The sequence below is a fragment of the Canis lupus genome, chromosome 25, assembly GCF_003254725.2.
Source record: "Canis lupus dingo isolate Sandy chromosome 25, ASM325472v2, whole genome shotgun sequence".
NCBI classification, from domain to species: domain Eukaryota; kingdom Metazoa; phylum Chordata; class Mammalia; order Carnivora; family Canidae; genus Canis; species Canis lupus.
Window position 1 is genome coordinate 4,418,461 of NC_064267.1, and position 21,626 is coordinate 4,440,086.

The 21,626-nt window shown below is 38.3% G+C and overlaps 1 protein-coding gene across 9 annotated transcripts in view; it reads left to right on the forward strand.

Annotated features, from left to right (window-relative positions):
* The window catches only part of DCLK1 (doublecortin like kinase 1), a 340,908-nt gene that overhangs the window by 21,253 nt on the left and 298,029 nt on the right, over positions 1-21,626 (forward strand). For all 9 annotated transcript variants that reach the window (XR_003142225.3, XM_025462494.3, XM_025462502.3 and 6 more), the window contains exon 3: positions 1,435-1,781. Coding sequence is in view for 8 of the 9 variants with exons in the window: in XM_025462494.3 (XP_025318279.1) it covers positions 1,435-1,781 (347 nt within the window). In the remaining variant the exon portion in view is untranslated. The remainder of the gene's footprint in view (positions 1-1,434; positions 1,782-21,626) is intronic.

The window sequence follows — 21,626 nt, forward strand, 5'->3', positions numbered from 1 at the left end:
GTTTCTGAAGCTAGTTTATAAGTTAACCATTCTCAAAACCTTTTATCTATAAACAGATATGAATTGGCTTCCTACTGTATGTGGATCACTGGGTTTGGCCCAGTGTTGACAGGAGGAAAGGTAGCCTGGTTATGTTGCCGGACTCAGGTCGTGGGACCCAGGAACAGTAGGAACGAGGCTGGACCCAGTAGTTAAAAGCACAGGCAAGGTTTTATTGGGGGCACCAGCTGCAGCTGAAGGGACACACAGTCGGGACAAAGGTCTCAGACTGACTCCCTGAACAACAGCCAGCAAAGGTTTTACAGCAGCCTTGTTAGGGAAGGAGCCCTATTTAAGCCTGTAAGGGAGGGAACTACGCAGAACTGGGTACACAGGTGCAGTTGACAGACCAACCTGATTCAAACATCATGTTTCATTTGCATGTTAAGTCTCCACCTCCGGATGTGAGTTTTAGCATTGTAATGAGGGAAAGGTAACTTGGTCACACCATGGTCCATCTGCGCAGCCCTGATTTAGGGATTAAACTCGAACTAGTCTGGGGGGTTTGGGTGGCCAGTGCTCTCTCCAGGCAGTCATTATTGCTTGAAGGGTAGTTTGGTTTCCTTCAGAGAATGCTATACCCCTTGGGTCTTTTACCTGATTAAGAGACAAACTGGAGAGAAGAGCTTAAGGAATAATGTGGGACCTAGGTTGGTGGGTTCAGCAGGTGAGCAGCAGAGGTCAATTCTTGGAGTCTAGCTGGTGATGGTTATTTTGCTTGCTTCTGGAGTTTTACTTGATTTTACAAAATGTTCAGCACACACTCCCATCAAACCAATAAATTACATAGCCTTTTTTTTTTTTTTTTTAGATTTTAAAATTTAAGTATAGTTGACACACAGTGTTATATTAGCTTCAGGTATACAACATAGTGATTCAACTCTATACATTATGCTGTGCTCACCATCACTGTAGCTACTACCATTTATCATCAGTGCAATGAATTATAGAGCTATTTTAAGAAGCTGTTTTCTGATCCACTTTTTTTTCCAGTTATGTTATTTACATTATTACTACATGTAGGTACCTCTGATTTTGAAGTTTTTTTGCAAATATAAATACACCCAAATCCCAGAGGATACTGTTTTTTGAATCCAATTTATTTCTGAGGTCTATTCACTATCAGTATTTCTGCCAGAAAAAGCCTTTGGAAAATGAAGAAAGGGAAGAATGATGATTTTTTTTTTCTCCTCTGGAATATCAGTTTATTGTTGACAGAGCCAGATTAGGAGTAAAAAAAATTCTTTCTTTTCATTAAGTGTTAATCATGCTTCCTTTGTTTAAAAAGTCCCAACTAGCTCACACTTCTAGTATAAAAGGAAGAAACCAAAAGACTAGGAAAAAGGAAATGCATTTGCCTTAGTGTAAACTTAAATACATTTCTCTCTTTCTCAGGAGAGAGCTATGTGTGTGGCTCAATAGAGCCCTTCAAGAAACTGGAGTACACCAAGAATGTGAATCCCAACTGGTCGGTGAATGTCAAGACCACCTCTGCTTCCCGGGCCGTGTCCTCACTGGCTACTGCCAAAGGGAGCCCTTCGGAGGTGCGGGAGAATAAGGATTTCATTCGGCCCAAGCTGGTCACCATTATCAGAAGTGGGGTGAAGCCACGAAAAGCTGTCAGGATTCTGCTGAACAAGAAAACCGCACATTCCTTTGAGCAGGTTCTCACTGACATAACTGATGCGATCAAGCTGGACTCGGGAGTGGTAAAGCGCCTGTATACCCTAGATGGGAAACAGGTAAGACAGGGTTGTGGGAGGATTTTGACTTTACAGGAAAGAACCAGGGAGTTGGGGAATCTATGTGGTTTTGTGGGAGTGGGTGGGTAGGGGAGGAAATCTGACACATGCATTTTACTGCAGTTGAGGGAGTTGGATCATTTGGTCAACAAATATATAACTGGTGGCCTCAAACCAGACCAAGGATGGAGGTAGACAAGATTAATCATAGGAATCAAGTAGATTACCTTGCTCTAATGCTTAAAAGATTACTCAGAGATTTCTGTTTTCTTTTTTCAGTTATTAATTGCTTAACATAAAGGTGCTTTTCTACCATCTGTTTCAATTTTTTTTTTTTTTGTAGTGCTATCTTATAGCCTTGAGTGTGGGTGGCTGAGATAGATGTAAGCTCTGATCATTAGAGAAAAACCTCATTTCCTTTCTTTGGCCTAAATAATACTCTGTGTCTCAGTAATGTTCACTAGTGAGATTTTTTGAATTTTATAGATTTTTAAGTACATATCAAAGGAATGAAATATTTCCAACTAAATGGCTTTAAGAGGCATATTCTGAAATATATACATGTATTGAAAATATAATTGCAGAATTAACGGAAGAGGGGGGTGTTTCTTTAGCTATGGAATGGACATCAGTTGACTTGGATGAGAGGACATCTAAATGTGAGTTGCTCAGGTGAACTTCAAGGGAAGTCTTGCATAGACTTTTGTAAAAGCTTGCCAGAACTGAATAGTGAGCTGAATATATATATATACTTACTGGTCATTCAGAGTTTATCAGCATCTTTTTGTTTAAGATGATAGTTTTTAGCATACTATCTTTGCTTCAAATTTAGTGTTTAATATGGTTTTTAAAAAATTATCTTGAGAGATAATTTGTATGTAGAGTGCATATTATAAATAAAAACTAGATTCATATATTAATGGTTAATCTTTTAAAAAATAAAAGGTTAATCTTTATTAAATAGAAGTCAAGTTCTTGAAGGGTAACACACATTCAAATTTTATGAATTAGAAATAGATGCAATTACTAGAAAGAGTGTTAGTCATGAAAGAATTTCTCCCATAGGGATCCATTCAAATGCTCTAAATTACAAAATTCATTAGGAAAGAAGGATTATCTGCCAGTTGTTCATTTATATTCACCAGTCTTCTGCTTGTCTCATAAAACTTGTCCCCTTTAAGTGTAATATGGATAAGAATTCTGAGGGATGAAATTCTCAATCTTCTAGATCTAAGAGGGGATAGCCTGAATGTCATTGGTCAAAAAATCCTTGCTAGCTTGTGAATTATAGCAACATAACATGGCAGGGCTCACATTTAAACATTTGAGACCTTCAGTGTTTCCTTTGGTAGTGAGTCACTCAACCATTTTGTAGTTCTGCATTTTTGTATGTTGGATTTTCCCAAGATGAGAGCTTACCTATTTTTACAAAAAGTACAATGTACAACAACAAATACAAATTGATATATCTTCTTCCTCCCCCTTCACTTCAGAATTTTGGGGATTCCTAATTGGGTGATTCTGAAAATGAGCTTTAACACGTTAGCTAAACTCTGCCATTAACTCATCATTTGTTTATTCCAAGAATGAATTCCTAGATTAAGTACTCTGATGTTCTCAATAGTTTTCTTCCTTTTAGGAATTTACTAGTGTAAATTTTATAGTGTATTTTATAATTGCTGTTTTTGCTGTTGTTTACATGTAAATAATACAATGTATTGGGAAAGAATCCAAAGTTTAGTGTCAGAAGACCAGGATTCAAATCTTGTTTTGGCCAGAATATTTGTGTTTTTAGCAAATCACTTGGCTGAGCCTCATACTCATTGGTAAAACATGGATAAAATGATCACCTCTGTTTCATAGAGTGCTTGTAGGAACAACTATAATATGTGAAAGCAATTTTGAACTATAATAATAATGATCACAGCTTTATTTGCATTATTCTAAATGTTTTACATACATTAATATGTTTAATCCTCATAGCAACTCACTTACTATCCCTGTTTAACAGAGGAAGGTGTTAAAGCACAGAACTTGTTTAAAAAAATATGTCCAGGGATCCCTGGGTGGCGCAGCGGTTTAGCGCCTGCCTTTGGCCCAGGGCGTGATCCTGGAGACCCGGGATCGAATCCCACGTCGGGCTCCCGGTGCATGGGGCCTGCTTCTCCCTCTGCCTGTGTCTCTGCCTCTCTCTCATTCTCTCTGTGTGTGACTATCATAAATAAAAAAAAAAATTAAAAAAAAAAAAAAACATGTCCAAGACCACACAGATATAAATGGCAGAGTTGGGATTTGAGCCTGTCTCTCTCCAGAGCTTGTACTCTTAACCACTGTATCACAGAAGATTATATTTAAACACTAAAGGGATGTATATGCACTGAGAAAGAATTTTCCAGTGAGGAATTTGTCCAGGGAATATCATATGAAAGTTTTCTGCTATGTATTTTTTTTCCTGCAGTCATTCTACTGATAGTTTTATCTAGCTTTGTGAGTGTGTGTGTGTGTGTGTGTGTGTAGCATTCAATTTGCTGCTGTGGCATTTCCTCTGTTGTGGCATGTTCTCTTCATAGCAGGAATGATGAAAAGCTGCAGAGGAATTGGAAGATAGAGTGGAAAGAATATAAAGACTTTTTGCTTGGGTTCCCAATAGGAACAAAGATGCTTTCTTTCTCATGGACCCCAGGTGCCTTTAGAATCATTTCTGCTCGTGGGAGAAGTCTGCCCCCGTGAAAGGTTTGTTAGAGTAGAATGCTTTGACAGCCTTGGCAGGGAACAAGGCCTGATAAGCCTCTGAGAATTGAACCACCTTCCTCCAAGCCTTCCTGTGGCATGATGCTCTGCCCTGGCAGAGTGGCACCCCACGCCGCCACCATTTTACCCTGCCCACTGTGACACTGGGGTCCACATGCTGTCAGCAGGACATTATCCTCAAGATCACTTGTCTCACCTCTTTCTTATTTGTTTTAATAGTGTTTACAGCCCTCATATCAACTCAAAAAACGGTATGGGAAATCCAATGCCCAAAAAAGCTTTTAAAGGTAAATTTTTTTTTTGTATTGAGGAAATAAAATTTTTTTAAAAATTAATAGGTTGAGAGCTTTGAGTAAATGAGTAGAGAGCAAGCGACACATAAAGCAGGGATGGCTTTTCAGATTGCCTTCAGGCAGCTTGAGGATTTGTTCATGGGATGGAGATGGTGACTGTTTTTTTTGACAACGGAACAGTGACAAATGAACAGTGAGAGCACATGTGTACTGTTACATATGTCACCCAGAGATGGGCGCTGGAGGGCGTAGACCACATGCCATTCTCACGTGTTCCTCCTACCATTCAGCTTGGTTGCTCAGCTGCCTTTGGGTGTGCTTTGAACCTTAACCAAGAGTTCATTATACAGTGTTTTTTTTTTTTTTTTTTGATTTTTAGGCCCAGAAAAGGAAATACTGCACCATATAGAAGATATTTTGCAAGAAGTTTCAGTTTCCCCAGATGCCTGTTGAGGCTCATGTGCAGCCTACTTGAGAGCAAACCCCTTCTAATCATTTCAACTCCATTCTTCATTCAGGGGCATTGAAGCTTCGGTAAAAGGTTGCCCCAGCCATGCCTCCTCCTCCTCCTCACACCGTTCAGGGGGCCTCTGCTCACTGTGTGATCAGGCACTTCTGTGTGTGAGGCTGGGAGGTTAAGGAAATACTTGCCTTGTCTTGATTTCACTGATGCATTATTTATCTGGGCCTTGAATAAGGGTCCCCCAAAAAGAAAAGAGGGCAATTTTTAGCTGAAGGTAATAATTACATTCCTTTTTCCATATCTGAAAGGAGCTTTTGCAGGGTGTGAGGGTCTTTTCTTCTTGCCCCAGTACAGGCACTGGATGTTGGGATTTTTTGTGGATTATTCAATACTCACTGCCAAGCAGCTACCTGGAGAGGCCATTTAGGGTGTGATGGTTTTTTTAAGTGATTGAAATAAACCCAAAAGGTACAAGATTTGCTACCAAAGATACTTGTATGTCTCCTGGCTCCTTTTTTGGAACAGCAAATCTGGCTGTCTTGAGCTGTTAAATCTTCTAAATCTATGATTACTAAATCCTTGCTTAGAAATATAAACAATAGAAAATCTTAGAATAGCTAGTGCCTAAGCAGGCAATTTATACTGTAGAAATCACAGATAAGACACTTCCCAATGACCTCCCCTTCCCCACTGAAATATAGCAATGATAAACTCAATTGCTCTTTAAGTAGGAAAGATATGCACATCCCCATGGTATCTACTTCTCAATATTGAAGATCTATACAAAATAACAGCATACATTAGTAGCAGAGGAGAAACTCACTCAAGGATGTTATATTTTTATCTTAACAGACATTTCACATAGGTCATACACTTTGTAAGATCCACCACTGCTAGCATGCTAGAGTAAGCAAACAGCTTATTATCTTTCTAATACAGAAAACACCAGGAATCAGTGAGCTAAAGTAAAGATATTCATAAACTGATTTAGACTGGTAAACTGTGAGAACAGACATCATAACTGCTGCTTTACTGTTTGGGTGACTAGAACAAAATACCATGGATTGGATGGCTTATATACAACAAAAATCTATTTTTCACAATTCTGGAGACTGGAGTCCAATATCAGGGTGCCAGTAGACTTGGTCTGGTAGATTCCACTTCCTGGTTCATAAACCATGCCTTTTGCAGTACCTTCACATGGCAGAAGGGACTATCCTTAGGCTCTTGGTCTCTTTTATAAGGGTACGAATCCCATACCTGAGAGCTTTGCCCACATGTCCTAATCACCTCCCAAAGGCCCCACCTCTTAATACCAACCCCTTAGGGGTTAGATCTCATTATATGAATTTTGGGGGGGATATAAACATTCCAGCTGTAGTGCTATGTAAAGGGAATCGCAGTACCCGTCAATCAGTTATTCAGTTACTACCTTGTCTTCTCTGTATCTTTTGATCATTGAATCCCCTTATCTTATAAACACAAAGCTGGAAAGATGCTTGTAAATGAGTCTTAATAATTTCAGCCATTTATTTTAGGTAATTGGTATATGAGCTTACTGGAATTCAGAATATGGTAATATGATCAATAGGAATCTATCAGATATCACAAGATGGTCTTTGATTTTTTCCTTTTTTGAAAAAAAGATTATTTGACAGAGGGAGAGAGAAAGTGGGTGCACAGTTGTGTGGGAGTTGGGGGAAGGTCAGAGGAGTGGGAGAGAATCTCAAGCAGACTCCCCACTGAGCACAGAGCCCAATGTGGAGCTTGATCTCTGCAGGGCGTGAGATGATGATCTGGGCTGAAAACCGAGTCTGTGGCTTAACTGACTAAGCCACCCAGGCACTGCTCCTGTTTTGATTTTTAATACCTATTTCTAAACTGAAGTAAGAATGATTTGGTTTAATCTTGAGTTTTAGAGACCTTAGAAGAATTCTCCTCACAAGTTAAAACAAAGTGGTACATGTTGCTGCTCATCTTCCTTGGATATAGCAATTAATGAGCATAGAAAACATGGAAGTCAGATATGTTCAAATGAAAAGGAGAGAATTTAGGATGTGTTAGGATTTGGTTGGACTAGTAAAATTTTCGGTAGCTGTTGCTAATAGTGGCTTTTCTCTCTCTCTCTCTCTCTCTCTCTCTCTCTCTCTCTCTTTTTCTTTTAAAGCAAACTTCTCTGACAGCTCTAATTAACTTCTACAAGTATATTTAAAGCCTTCATTCTTGGTAAATTTTTTTTTACTGTATGATTTGCTGTATTATCTATGTTGTGAAGGTGACTGTAACACCTTTTAGTTTTGTTTGCAATTGATATAAAAATACTGTTGATACAAATAATTCAGTTTACATTTTAAAATGTCAAATTAAAATTTCCTGCAAAAGCTCAGAGCACATGTTAAACTATCCTCATGATTGGTTAAAGCTCTGAAATGATGGAAAGTCTTAGCTGTTTTCAAAGTAATTATGATACTTCACTTAGAGAATTAAAATGTTTGGGACAGAGTGGGCTATTTTAGGTTTTACACCTTATGTTGATATTCAGGATTTATAAGCTACACCTGTTCTTATGTAGATATTAATTTCCCCAAATGGAGAAGAGTTAAGTCCTTTTGTTCCAGTCTGAGCAACTCTGATAATGTAATTAATCATGCGTTCCTGTAGTGATGTATATTTTAAGGCTTAGTCTCAGCAAGTCAATTTTCTGTAAATTGAACACTAATTTGCTATAAAATGCATTGTAAGTTCCCCTGTGTCCTACTCTAGATGTGTTCTCTGAGCCCTCTCTCTAATATACTGAGGATCCTTGGGGCACTTACAGGACTCTGGGGTTGGGGTCATCTCCTAATAGTAACTTCTGTTTTGCAAAGGCCGAGAGCCCTGATTTGGCCTGTGAGTCTCCTGTGCCCCAAGGGAGCATGCTGGAATGATGTAAAGAACTTGGACTTCAGAGTCAGCTGGGCCTGCACTCAGATTTCTGAGAAATCTCTCTTGATCTAGTTTCTTTTTTTCTTTCTTTCTTTCTTTCTTTCTTTCTTTCTTTCTTTCTTTCTTTCTTTCTTTCTTTCTTTTTTTCTTTCTTTCTTTCTTTCTTTCTTTCTTTTTCTCTTTCTTTCTTTCTTTCTTTCTTTCTTTCTTTCTTTCTTTCTTTCTTTCTTTCTTTCATCTAGTTTCTTGTTCAGGCCTGAAAAATTAACTTAGTTCCCCATTTAAATGATTATTTAGATTCAGAAATTCTGTATATCAAACCTACTTGTAATGAGGAAATTTGCTTAGGTGTGCTGTAATTTAAGCATAGGTATGTGAAGTAACATCATATAGATGAAGAACACTAGTTTTTATAGACGAGTTTCAAACACCTAGTTGTGTGATCTCTACCCTAGACACAGTGAACTATATTCTTCCATTGGAAAGAGTTAAGTCTCTGATATTCAGTTTTCTTATCTGTACAATGGGAATAACAACAATCCTGCTTTATTAGTTGTCCTGAGGATTAAATGACATGACAATCCGCATGACAAAACAGCCCTGTGGAAGATACTGAATTATCAATATTTACTATATCTGAAAAGCTCAGGGTAAATTATTTTTGAAAAATAAATTATGGGCAGCCTGGGTGGCTTAGCGGTTTAGCGCTGCCTTCAGCCCAGGGCCTGATCCTGGAGACCCGGGATCGAGTCCCACGTCAGGCTCCCTGCATGGAGCCTGCTTCTCCCCCTGCCTGTGTCTCTGCCTCTCTCTCTCTCTGTGTCTCTCATGAATGAATAAATAAAATCTTTTAAAAAAATAAAAATAAATTATATTTTAAATGTGTTGAGGAACTATTTAAAATGACCTTTTGGGGTGCTTGTGTGGCTCATTTGGTTGTGTCCAGCTCTTGATCTCAGCTCAGGTCTTGAATTATATTTTAAATGTGTTGAGGAACTATTTAAAATGACCTTTTGGGGTGCTTGTGTGGCTCATTTGGTTGTGTCCAGCTCTTGATCTCAGCTCAGGTCTTGATCTCAGAGTCAGAGGTTTGGGTCCACACTGAACATGGCATCTACTTTTAAAAAAGGATGAAATTATCTTTTAGTAATGACTAATCATACCTACGTCCGTAAATGTGGCTTTTCACATGAAAATACTTCAGAGTATAATGAGAACAGCATGGGATTTGAGATAAAATTCTTGTAAGATCAAATTCTGATCAAATTCATTAGCTATGTGGCCTTTTGCAAGTCAGTAACATTCTCTGAATTTGTTTCCTCTTTAAAATGGTAATGACAATGTATACTTCATAATATTCATGGGTTAATAATTAAGAAAATATGTAGAGGCCCCTGCATGCTCAGACAATTAAACATCCAGCTCTTGGTATCAGCTCAGGTCATGATCTCGGGGTTGTGAGATTGAGCCCCGTGTTGGGCTCCACACTCAACAGGGAGTCTGCTGGAGATTCTCTCCCTCTGCGCCTCCTGCTCCATAAATAAATAAATCTTTAAAAAGAAAAAATGTATATATGGGCCCTGGCTTGGCTTATGATAGGCCCTCTATAAATATTAGTCCTCTTCCTTCTGCTTTCCTAGTCCAGGCTTTCTTAAAAGTATGGGACATTTATAGTTGCATAATTTTGTCACCGTAGAATTGAACATCTTGCATTGTTTCCAATGTAGTAATAGTTCTAAAACTACTAATGACTATTTTTATCATTCCATTTATTGTCAGTCAGTTGTGAATGTAACCTGGATATTCTCTTTTTTTAAAAAAGAAGATTTTATTTATTTATTCATGAGAGACACACACAGAGAGGCAGAGATAGAGAGGGAGAAGCAGGCTTCTTGCAGGGAGCCTGATGCAGGACTCGATCCCCAGATCCAGGATCATGCCCTGAGCTGGAGGCAGACACTCAACCGCTGAACCACCCAGGGGTCCCTGGATATTCTTTTCTTTACTTGTTTCTTCAGTTGTTATTCCTTAAGGTATCTGTCTTATTGGTGACCCCTTATGACAATATAGTGATACTAACATTATTATTACTATCATTAGTTGAACACCTGTGTGTCTGGTGCTCTGGACTAGTTGCTATATGCATATGTATCTCACTGAACCATCGTACAGCTCTGCAAAAAGCAAGAACCTTCTCATTTGTCAAGATTCAGTTCAAAGGTGGCCTTGTCTGTGAAACATTTCTTGACTTGCCTTTGTAGAACTGGCAGCCCCCTCTCTTTCGGAGAGGAACAGCCCCCTCTCTTTCGGAGAGGAACTCCATTCTTGTCCATTGTAGATAGCCCTACAGGTCTTGATTATGCTGGCCTGTTGACTATTATGGTGCCATGTCTTCCCCTTTAGAATTTAGAGGTTGAGGCTAGGGAAGGTTGTCTTCTTGGCCTTTGAATCTTGAGGGCCTGACCTGGTAAATGCTTGTTCAATAAATGACTGAATGGATGATTGACCAGTTGGCCCACGCGCTATGCACTTGGCATTAGTGCACTGCTTCCAATGTCCTGTGAAGTGCGACATGGTCATATAGGAACTCTGTGGTCACCCTGGAGGTGACCTGTGGTTGTGTGTCTGTCGACAATGATGGTGCTCTCTACAGTGGAAGAGATTGTGAGTAAGGTTCCTCACCATGGTGCTTGTTTTCTAGCTCAGACTCCTGCTTCATTAAAGATGCTAGGGTAATTAAAAAAATTCATCTGCCAATTTTAGAGCATTTCTTCTATTGAAAGAACTTTTGTTCTGTGGGAAAACAATATTCTGTTAGAAACTTTTACTGTCTGAGTCAGGAGAATTGCTCTAAATTTCCTGACATTGCTTCAGCCATTCAGTGAGTAAAGAAAAGAGCTAATCAATATGTCCTATGGATTTAAAAATTGGTGACAGACCAGTAAAAGACTCACATGAATAGCATCCGGCCCAATTATTTCAGAAATGCAAACCTACAGTATTCAAGGGTGTTTGTGGTGGTTGAGGACAATATGTTACAGCAGATTTTTCTGATTAGTTTAAATCCTTGAAACTAAATTATGTGAAAGGCAGTTTCAGAAATTAAATGGAACTTAAAATATCCAATTTAAAACCTGAACAATTTTGTAAACAACATGCCACAGAAACAAAAGGACAGATGGGAGATTTATGTTTTAATTGAATTTTTCTATTATAGCATTAATATAGATCATTGTAAAGAATTTTGAGGCAAATCAGAAAATATTAAGGTAAAATGACCCATGGTCTCATTGATGAGGTGGCACTCATTGACATATTGGCTTTATTTCATATTGGCTTTTAAAACAAATTCTGATCCTACTCTGTATATAATTTGGTTTCTTGCTTGTAATTTCACATGATACTATGTACATTCATGTAGGGAAATGTCTTGAAATTATTAAGCCATTTCCCCTCTAATTTTGTTGTAAGATCCTTGGAAGGCAAGTTGTCTAATATGCTCTCCCCTCTAGTAACTTATCTGCAGAACTTCTGTGTTCTGACCTATGGCTGAAAATAATAGTGTTCTAAAGTCAAACTGGAAAGCACACAAGGACTCATGAGATGTTGTTCAATTAATCAGTTACTGGAGGTTTAAAGTATCTCAGAATTCATCCATCCTGTCTAGAAACCTCTTGGAAAAAGACCATAGACATTTTCCAAAACCTATCCTGATGAAATAAAGTCTAGTATTCTTCCATAAATACCAGATAACTTAGGCCTATTAGGTCAATGGGAGCACAGTCACCATCCTTTATGAGTCTTCCCTGGAGGTAAAAACACAAGGTAATTTTCTTTCCATGCCAAAACATTTCTGCTTTGTCTTATAACCATGCGTGCGCTTCTGCAAGACAGAAACATCCTAGGGAAAGAAGAAAATGCTTTATTGACTTCTATTTTCTTGACTACCCTTGTGAGATGCTTAATATTTATTAAAAGACATTTCCTTTTTGAAGTTTTTATTTAAATTCCAGTTGGTTAACACACAGTGCAATATTAGTTTCAGGTGTACAATATAGTAATTCATCACTTCCATACGACACCTTGTGCTCATCACAGCAAGTGTGCTCCTTAATCCTCATCACCTATTTCACCCATTCTCCCCCCCTCCCCCAGTCACCATGGGTATGTTCTCCATGGTTAAAAAATCTGTTTCTTGGTTTGCCTCTCTTTCTCTCTCTCTCTCTCTCTCTTTCTTTTTTTCCCCCCTTGGCTTGTTTATTTTGTTTCTTAAATTCCGCACATGATTCTTGATTTTAACTTGTGGCTCAGAGTCTGATACGTAGAATTAGAGAATGTTAGGGCCAGGACTGCCCCTGACAAGGGATTATTCTGCTTTTTCTTTTTCTCTACTTGGAAGACCATAAACTAAACTTACCTTGACAGGTAGTAAGATAAAATCAATATTTTATTTTTAGAAAATCTCTTAGAAAGAAAATAACTCAAGGTAAGCATTATCTTAAAAAAAAAAGGTAGACATTTAATGTATTTTCAAAATAGTAGCATGGGAACTCGTGTGCTTTCAAATTAACAGTATGGGAACTGATAACTAGTTATACAACAGAAACAAATTGTAAAAAGTCCTGCTGTGTGCTCAGGTGAATGCTTCAGCCATATTCTTAACAGCCTTGCTCCCAAGGGTGGTCTGAGGACAGCGGCAGTAATGCCACCAGAGAGTTTGTAGAAATGCAGACTCTCAGGCCCCACCCTTGACCTACTGAATCAGAACATGCCTTTTAACAAGACCCTCATGTGATCCACTGTCACATTAAAGATGAGGAAGCACTGCTTATGCATTTAAGCATCATGACTGGAACATTAATCCAAAGACCTAAGGATGGTATTGGCTATTTACCAGGCTATTTCTTGGTAGACAGAATTACATTAATTTTAGCTTATTTAGCAGTTTTATTTGCATGCTCTGAACATCAGTGTTAACATAAACTGGCAAGATATGGTCACCATCCATGATATTTTGGAAAGCAGCCAGTCCATTAGTATGAAATGTGTGCCCACTGCAATCTAGCTGCCTGTGTGTGGAGGATGGATAACTTCCTATATGGAGAATAAATGAAAGTTAAGGGATTCAGGGAAGGCTGAGCAATTATTGTGGAAAAGCTGATCCTGATGAGAGATTAATGTACATGGTTGCCACAGAGTCCATATGCATGCTGTTAGAAGTTATCTGTTTGCTCCCTTCAATAGGCTGCACAGATTTAATATTTTCCTCATGGTTTTTCTAACTATATTCCATGGGGATGATTGGAAGTCATTAAAACTTTTCCTGAGAGTTGATTTTAGATCTCCAACTGTTGACAGGCAGAGTCCCTATGCATGGGAAGACTCTCAACATGGAAGATGTCCAGAAGAACATGGAGACATTTTTAATATGTGTAGAGAATGGAGGGGTGACTTTTGAAAATACTTTCCGGCTAGCAGGCCTAGCTATTTAATGGCGAAGAGTCTTATGTATCACAGACTCAGCTGCTGAGAACAACAATGGGTGGGATAAATTGGTGTGAAGTAATCACCTAGCAATCAAAATTGTAGTAGTTTTCTTATAATTCAGCCTTGGGGGTTAAGAGATTGAGATGTACCCTACTTAATTCAGCTGTCAGCTGGCAAGGACTGCAAACCACTTAGGCAGATATGGTTTTGCAAACAGCCACACGATACCCAGTGACCCCATCAACAGAGACTTCTTTGAATGGGAAGGTCAGCTCTATCTCTGGGGTTAGGGCTCCAAATTGGGGGAAAAAGTAAGCTCTGGAAAGAAATGGAGTCTCTATACAGAGAACCAATAGAAAGTTCATTTTTGTCAGTGGCTGATGCAATGGCTCTGGGAAAAATAAAATTACATATTTCTCAAGACTTTTCTGGAATTGGTATGCTGTGAAAGGAATAGCATGGGTATGTTGACCATTTTGTTTTTTAGTAACATCATTATTTTCTTCTATAGCAAAAATTCCTTTTCTCCTTTAGCTACATTTCATGACAAATTGGTAGACCTAACCACTCTGTATTTAAAAAAATACATCTTTGAAGGTGCCTGGGGGGCTCAGTTGGTGAGCATCTGACTCGATTTCAGCTTGGGTCACGGTCTCTGGGTAGTGAGATTGAGCCCTGCGTCAGGCTCCGTGCTCACCGTGGAGTCAGCTTGAGATTCTCTCTTTCTCACTCCCTCTGCCTCTCCGCCCCTCCCACAACCTCCCCTTCCCTCCCCCCATCTCTCTCTTTCTCAAAATCTTTTAAAAAGTTAAAAATACATCTGTTTATTAAATTCTTGTTGCAGTTTGACTACAGTTATTAATTAACCTTAAAGGAAAAGAGAAGATCCCATGGCATGTACTCATGCCTCTGTGATACTCTCAGGTAGAGGAAATCTAATCTCATACGTGAATTTATTGTGTAGTGTCCATTGTTAATGGTGGTCAAAGAAGCAAAGACCTGTGGCAGAGTTTGTTAGGTGAACAGGTTATTTACAGAGTAATCTTTGATTTTGCAAAATTGGATCAAGTTTCACGTGGGTTCGGTTTGAGATGGTCATGTTTTAACGTTTTATTTTAAGTGACTTCTAATATTAAGAATGTGCGTGTTCTCCTAGATTTGTAAGATCAGTAGACATCTGTTGAGCGTGGGCTCTGGGCCAGGTGTTGGGAATATCACAGTTTTCTTTTACTGGGTAGTGGGAACACTTAGAAGATTTTCTTATAATGAGACCGTAAGAGGTGGAGTTGGACTTTCTGGCTTCACTGCTGGAGAAACTTGCATTTTCATATTTGTGTGTTCACGTAAGTAGGAGATGATTGATAGAGTTAATTTTACTTGAAGACATCGTTGTATTGTTTGGAAATGTGACTATCAAAAACCACTCTTAAGTAATGCTGCCTTTATATTTTAAATAACTGAAGGATATGCTCTATTTTATACCTTAAATGATACTTCTTTTTTTTTAACCCTGTGAAAGCAGGAATCTTTATTTTATTTTATTTTTAAAGATTTTATTTATTTATTCATGAGAAACACAGAGGGAGAGAGAGGGAGATGCAGAGACACAGGCAGAGGGAGAAGCAGGCTCCATGCAGGGAGCCTGACGTGGGACTTGATCCCAGGTCTCCAGGATCAGGCCCTGGGCTGAAGGCGGCGCTAAACCGCTGAGCCACTGGGGCTGCCCTTAAATGATACTTCTAGTGCATTCAGATTATAAATAATATTAGAAGCCTACTTTTGTGAACCAGCATCCTAGTAAACAGCTTTACATTTAAATTAGTTCCTGTGCTCAGAGCTTATGGCATATTTTTAAGAGCCTTGAAAATAGGTAACGTATTAGCCCTCAGTTTTACCAGCCCATTCTTTCCTAGTAATGTGTACTGGCTGTCAGTTCTGTAAAATCACTATTTCTTGTATCAGTCAAAGTGAGAGGGAAGTTATTGTGAAGGCTATATAAGTTCATCAAGATGTCTCTGAACTTGACTTAGAGGGATTTTACATGTGCATGCATACATTTTGGGGCATAAGAGGATAAGGGGAAGAACTAGGGGAAAGGTTAATATGTTTTGAGAATCAGCAACAGTAATAATACTGTTCTCAAGGTTTTAAAATAACCCTTTTCAAAAGGAAAATGAGGCCTTACCCTTTGTATTTACATTATTATGTATTTCTCTCTCTGACACTTTTCTCATCTAGAAGGACCTCGCTGTAAGTGACCCCACTGTAAATGGATTCTGTTCATCTGACTTCTTTTTTCCTGTTTGCCTTATAATTTGGTTTAACACCAGCTGAAGAAAGTGTGTTAGACCAGTTCTGGGATGTAGCACTAGCTCTGGGCCAGCAGATGAGCAATGTCACATTGTGTAATGAATCAGAAGTTGGAAGATATTTTCTTTCAAAACAGCTGGAAATAATTGGCATGAACATTGCTGAGTAATTGGCCTTCCAGTAAGGTATGGGCCTGGAAATGTCCCTGGATGTGAGGCTTTGTAGAAAAGAGAATAAAATTATCTGTACATTGAACCTAACTTGGAGATAATAACATCAACAAGAACAGAACAGCAGTCAGCATTCCTTGAATGTTTATGCCAGGCCCTCACTAAATGTTTCCTTTTTCCCATTTCAACAAAATTGTGCGACAGACACCATTGTTATCTCCATTTTACAGGTGCAGGAACCAGAGAAGGCGAAGTAACGAGCCTACCCATGTGGTTAGTTCGTGATTGAGGCCAACCTATACTTTTAACCACGGTGCCATACCTGGCTTTATACAGGTGTTTTGAAAATGTTTTGAGTATATAAAATTCACATGTATACATTTTTTCCTAAGAATTCTCATGATTCATTGCTGTTTTATCTACTTTACTCATTGGGATTTAAAAATACTTCCTTTCTGAAATTACCAAATTCTAGTGATCTGTCAATATGAAAACTTGAGTGGTTTGCCAAAAGAGTAGTAAATGTTGAGAAAGCTACTGAAATGTCTTGCTTCGATTTCTTCTGTTTTTCCTCCTATTTTGATTGTTGGTTATGAAATCAATCCATTTCCTGTAATTAAAAAAAATATAAGAATCTTTTTTTAAGTTCTCATAAAGATTTCTATTCCCAACAATGGAAAAACAACATTCTTAATGTAACTTATCACCAAGAAGTACAGCTATGTCATACAAGGGGAATATTGTTGAATTTTTAAACATGTCAAATTTAAAGATTTTATTTATTTATTTGACAGACCGAGAGAGAGAGTACCAGCAGGGGGAAAGGCAGAGGGAGATACTGAGCAAGGAGCCCAATTTGGGGCTCAGTTCCAGGACCCTGAGATCATGACCTGAGCCCAAGGCAGACACTTAACTGACTGAGCCACTCAGATGCCCTACACATGTCAACTTTAAGAAGTATTTATAGCTTAAGGTATAATTTCTGTACCATAACATTTATCCATTGTAAGTGTACTTTTCAATTATTTTAAGAAATTTCGAGAGCAGTGAAGCCATCACCACAATCCAGTGTTAGGATGTCTTCACTATAAAAGTTTCCTCATATGTCCACAGACAGTCGTTCCTCGCTCTCACCCCCAGCCCAGCAACCACTGATCAGCTTTTAAATTGCCTCAGCTTTTGTGTATTGACCTCATCTTTCAGTATAGAAAGATTTATAAAAAAAAAAAGACTCTTTTTTTTCACCTTTGAAGTCATATATATAATTATGGATTTCCTAAGTACAGCATTCTTTAACCTTTTACTGTGATCTTCATCCTCTGCAGCTCAGTGTGAATAGCACTGGGTCTCACCAAGGTTTTATAAGTAACTTAGAGCAGAGAAGATTATGCAGCCAGTTTTAGCACAGTGAACCACTTATTATCTTTGCACTCTTTGCACATATGGCATTTCTGAATTAATTCCAAACTTAGGCAACTAAGAGGAAAAACATTGACTGTTCATGGCAGGATGGAATAATACTTATTGTCCTCTCATGCCCCGTGGGTGCTCCTCCGAGGCCTGCTCTGCACTCCTGCATGCTGCATGCTCCATTTGGCAGTACTTTGCTGCAGTCCAAAATACCATTTATAGGCTGATTAGATTTCAAATTATATTAACATATTTCAAGCTGTATATCTTCTTGCTTTTCATAGTTAAAATATGTTTTCCATGTGCTTTGTCTGTTTCCTGGGTGAGCTCCAATTATTTTGTAATCTTTGTCTTCCCCTTTGTGGCGGTTTTCCCACTTGTCCTTTCATCGCTTTACTATTCAAGATCTTTGAGAGCTTTTTTTTATTACCTAGCTCTCTCTTCTCAACGAAAGAGACTTCATTGTGAATTCCAGTATCCTGCTGTACAGTAAAGCTGCACCTGGGAGGGCTGCGGGGCGGGATTCTGTTCATCAAACCATCATCGAATGCCTTTGCAATTCACTGTTCAGGTGCCGCTGGCTTTTGTATATTCACTATAGTATCTAATGTTTATCACATATATTTATATCATATATCCTTTTTATTGCTGTTCAAGGCCATCTCTAAACCCAAAACAAGACTTAGTCTCCCCTGTGAGGCTTCTCAGAAGGTGGGAAAGAGAAGCTGGCCACCTGCCAAGATCCAAAGGCCCTGAGCTCATTTCTAGGCACCATTTTGAGGTTGATGAGATGTTCAGATTGCTATCCAGGGTTTCCTGGTGATCTGTCCACCCAGAGAACCAAAGGATTTATGATGGTGGGTAGATACGTTGGAGAGGATCATGTATAGAAAACTCTTTACAATTGGTTTACAGTCTTTAAGGTACCCTCTTTTTTTGGCTAGTTCTCTTAACATAAGTAAGGTGAATGATCTTTATTATAATTCTTTTAGCTAAAGCTAACAACAAAGAATAGCAATAACAAAATGAAAAAAGATGGACTAATTCCAATGTTTTCAAGCAATCCAAAACCCTCTATCTTTAACTGAAGTGGTCTTATTTCGTCTACAACAGTGGCTCTCAATTTGAAGGATCACATCCTCCTTTGAGAGGCTTATAACTGCAATGACCTGAGAAACCTAGCCCCAAGAGAATTGCACTTCCCAAGTGAGGTGGCATTTAAATATTATATTATGCACTTAATAGTGCTCAGTCTTTTATTTTTGTATCATTTTGGGGGGATTTATATGTCTTTGATATTTATTGATCCAGTGATATAATTTAAATCCTATTTTAGATCACTTTTAATTTCTTTGCATTTAGTAGTGATTTTCTTAATACAACTAGGAGATTGAGCCTAGAGAGATGAGAGGGTAAATTGTGCCACCTGTATTCTTTCATGCCTTTGATGACCTAAAGAAATTTCTGGTTCTTGACAAAACATTTCCTATTCATGGAGGGATTATGAGTTCAGTCAGGCAGGGATTTGCTTTCTTTCACTTGCTTCTTTATCAAAACAAAAAGTCTCATGCTTCTGTACAAAGAAGACACAAGCAGAGGGTCCTTCTTCATACATACCATGTCCTCTTTGTTTTTTCTTCTCTATTTTTCTCCTCTCCTTAATTTTTTCCTTTCCTTTGAGCCTCTAGTTTGTGTCAGATCCTCTCATTTTTGTTCTTATCTAATTCTTCCACTTCTAGGAAATCGCATTTCTGGCTTCAAATTGTACTTTCTTTTACAACAGATGCTCACCAGGGCTCTTCATCATTTTGTTCTGGACAACGCATTTTCGGAGTGGTTAAGTGCTTCCCAGCTGATGGTTCTGGAAGTCCTTAGGGGGCCCATGAAAGTGTTTCAGTAATTGTGTTTGTTTAAATATATTTTAAAACCTGCAAACATATTTGCTGCTTAAAAACTTTACCTTAAAAAGGAATCCATTTTAGAGCGTCCAAGTGTATGTCAAATAGCCTTGCATAGCAGTTCGCGGAAGTCAAGTGAGAGTCCCCATGACCTGTTTCTGAGTTGGTCTCTGATTCAGTGAAACACCACCAGTCAATAGCATGGTTTTGACCATTATATGACTTTAGACTGGCTTTATTCTAAACCATATAGTGTGAAATTTAGATTCATAATGGACTATTGGTTAAATATAGGAAGTTAATACAGAGCAGAATATAAAGTGATGATACCACTTTTTAAATAGGGACTCATGGTGTTTCTAAGTACTTGACAAAATGTCATGAGACTTTTATCCAATTTAGTTTTTATTTACAAAGGTTAAAACTATTGACGTTGACCATTACTAAACAGGGTGGTATTTTTTGGTACAAAATATAAATCAGGTCACAAAGGCAGGTCTTTGTTTTTGGGGTTTTTCTGTAACGGATATTTTAATTTGCCTACATTTTTTGTCTACATTTGGATATAGAGCTGATTCTAATATCAAATAAGATATATCATTTTTGTGATCAATTATGTATTTGCCTTATAAATTAAAATCACTTGGAAACATGTAACAAAAGTTGATTGGGAAGAACAAACTTTGTCTTCATATTTCATAAATATTCTTTTGTCATTCCTTATTTACATTAAGACATTTCATCTAAATAACCATCATTCAAAAGCATCAAAATTATATAACAATTTTTTAGGGCGTTCAAGTAATCAAATAGTTCTAGAAAGAGATTCTTGGGGAAAAAAGGATGGGTACCTGGTAATGTATTATAGAGGGTGATTGAATGTCAGGAAGCTAACAGTACCTTGGGAATATTTTGAACCTTGGTGTCTCCCACATGGTACTTTGGTTTTATCAGATGTTTGGTAAATGTTTATTCATTAAAGGAATTTACATTTAACATGTGGTACTTTAATCATACAGTAATGTTTTCATTTAAAAAATGGAAGTCATACTACAATATATGGAAAGTTAACTAGGTGGCTTGTAGCTGATATGGGAACCCTCAACTTCAAGATTCATGGTAGCAAAATACCCTTTCACTGGTCCAAGACCTAGTGCTGCTAAATGAGGTGTTGGTTTTTATACACATGGCGACTTCTGTCAACCTAAGTAAAAAATATGCCTACTTTATTATTCCAGGAGACTTAAAAATGTATTTATTTATTATTTATTTATTTATTTATTCATGACACACACACACACACACAGAGGCAGAGACACAGGCAGAGGGAGAAGCAGGCTCCATGCAGGGAGCCTGACGTGGGACTGATCCTGGGACTCCAGGATCACGCCCTCGGCTGAAGGTGGCGCTAAACTGCTGGGCCACCGGGGCTGCCCTCCAGGAGTCTTCTTAAATACTTTGCCAATCTGTCCCAAATAAGATACCTTGCTAACATTTTAAAAATCAACTATGTGGACACTCCTGCCTCTACAGTTTTCAAGTAATAGTAAAGTGAACCAATTACATATTTAGGTTTTGATATAGAAGTTAACAGTACCTTCCTATCTATAGCCACCTTTTTCTTTGACTTGTCTTATTTTCAATCTCTTTTACTCAGTTCATGCCTATTTTGTGTGGTTTGGACTCCTGACCAGTGTTCATAGGGTGTTTAAAAGGTAGATTTTATAGAATTTGGGGGCTGATTAGATGTGGGCAAGGAGAGGGAAAAGCAAAGGAAAGAAAGGCATTTCAGATGAATGAAGGCTCTGGCTGTAGGATGGAGATAGGTGGTATTAAAAGTTAAATAATAGAGGAGAGCCCAGGTGTCTCAGTGGTTTAGTGCCGCCTTCAGCCCAGGGTGTGATCCTGGAGACCCAGGATCAAGTCCCACGTCAGGCTCCCTGCATGGAGCCTGCTTCTCTCTCTGCCTGTCTCTGCCTTTCTCTCTCTCTGTGTCTCTCATGAATAAATAAATAAAATATTTTAAAAAAATAAAAGTTAAATAATAGAATATGCATAAGAACTGCTGACACATATTCAGCAATTTGCTGTGTGCTAGGGACTGTTACATGCATTGCTAAATTAAATTTCACACTAAT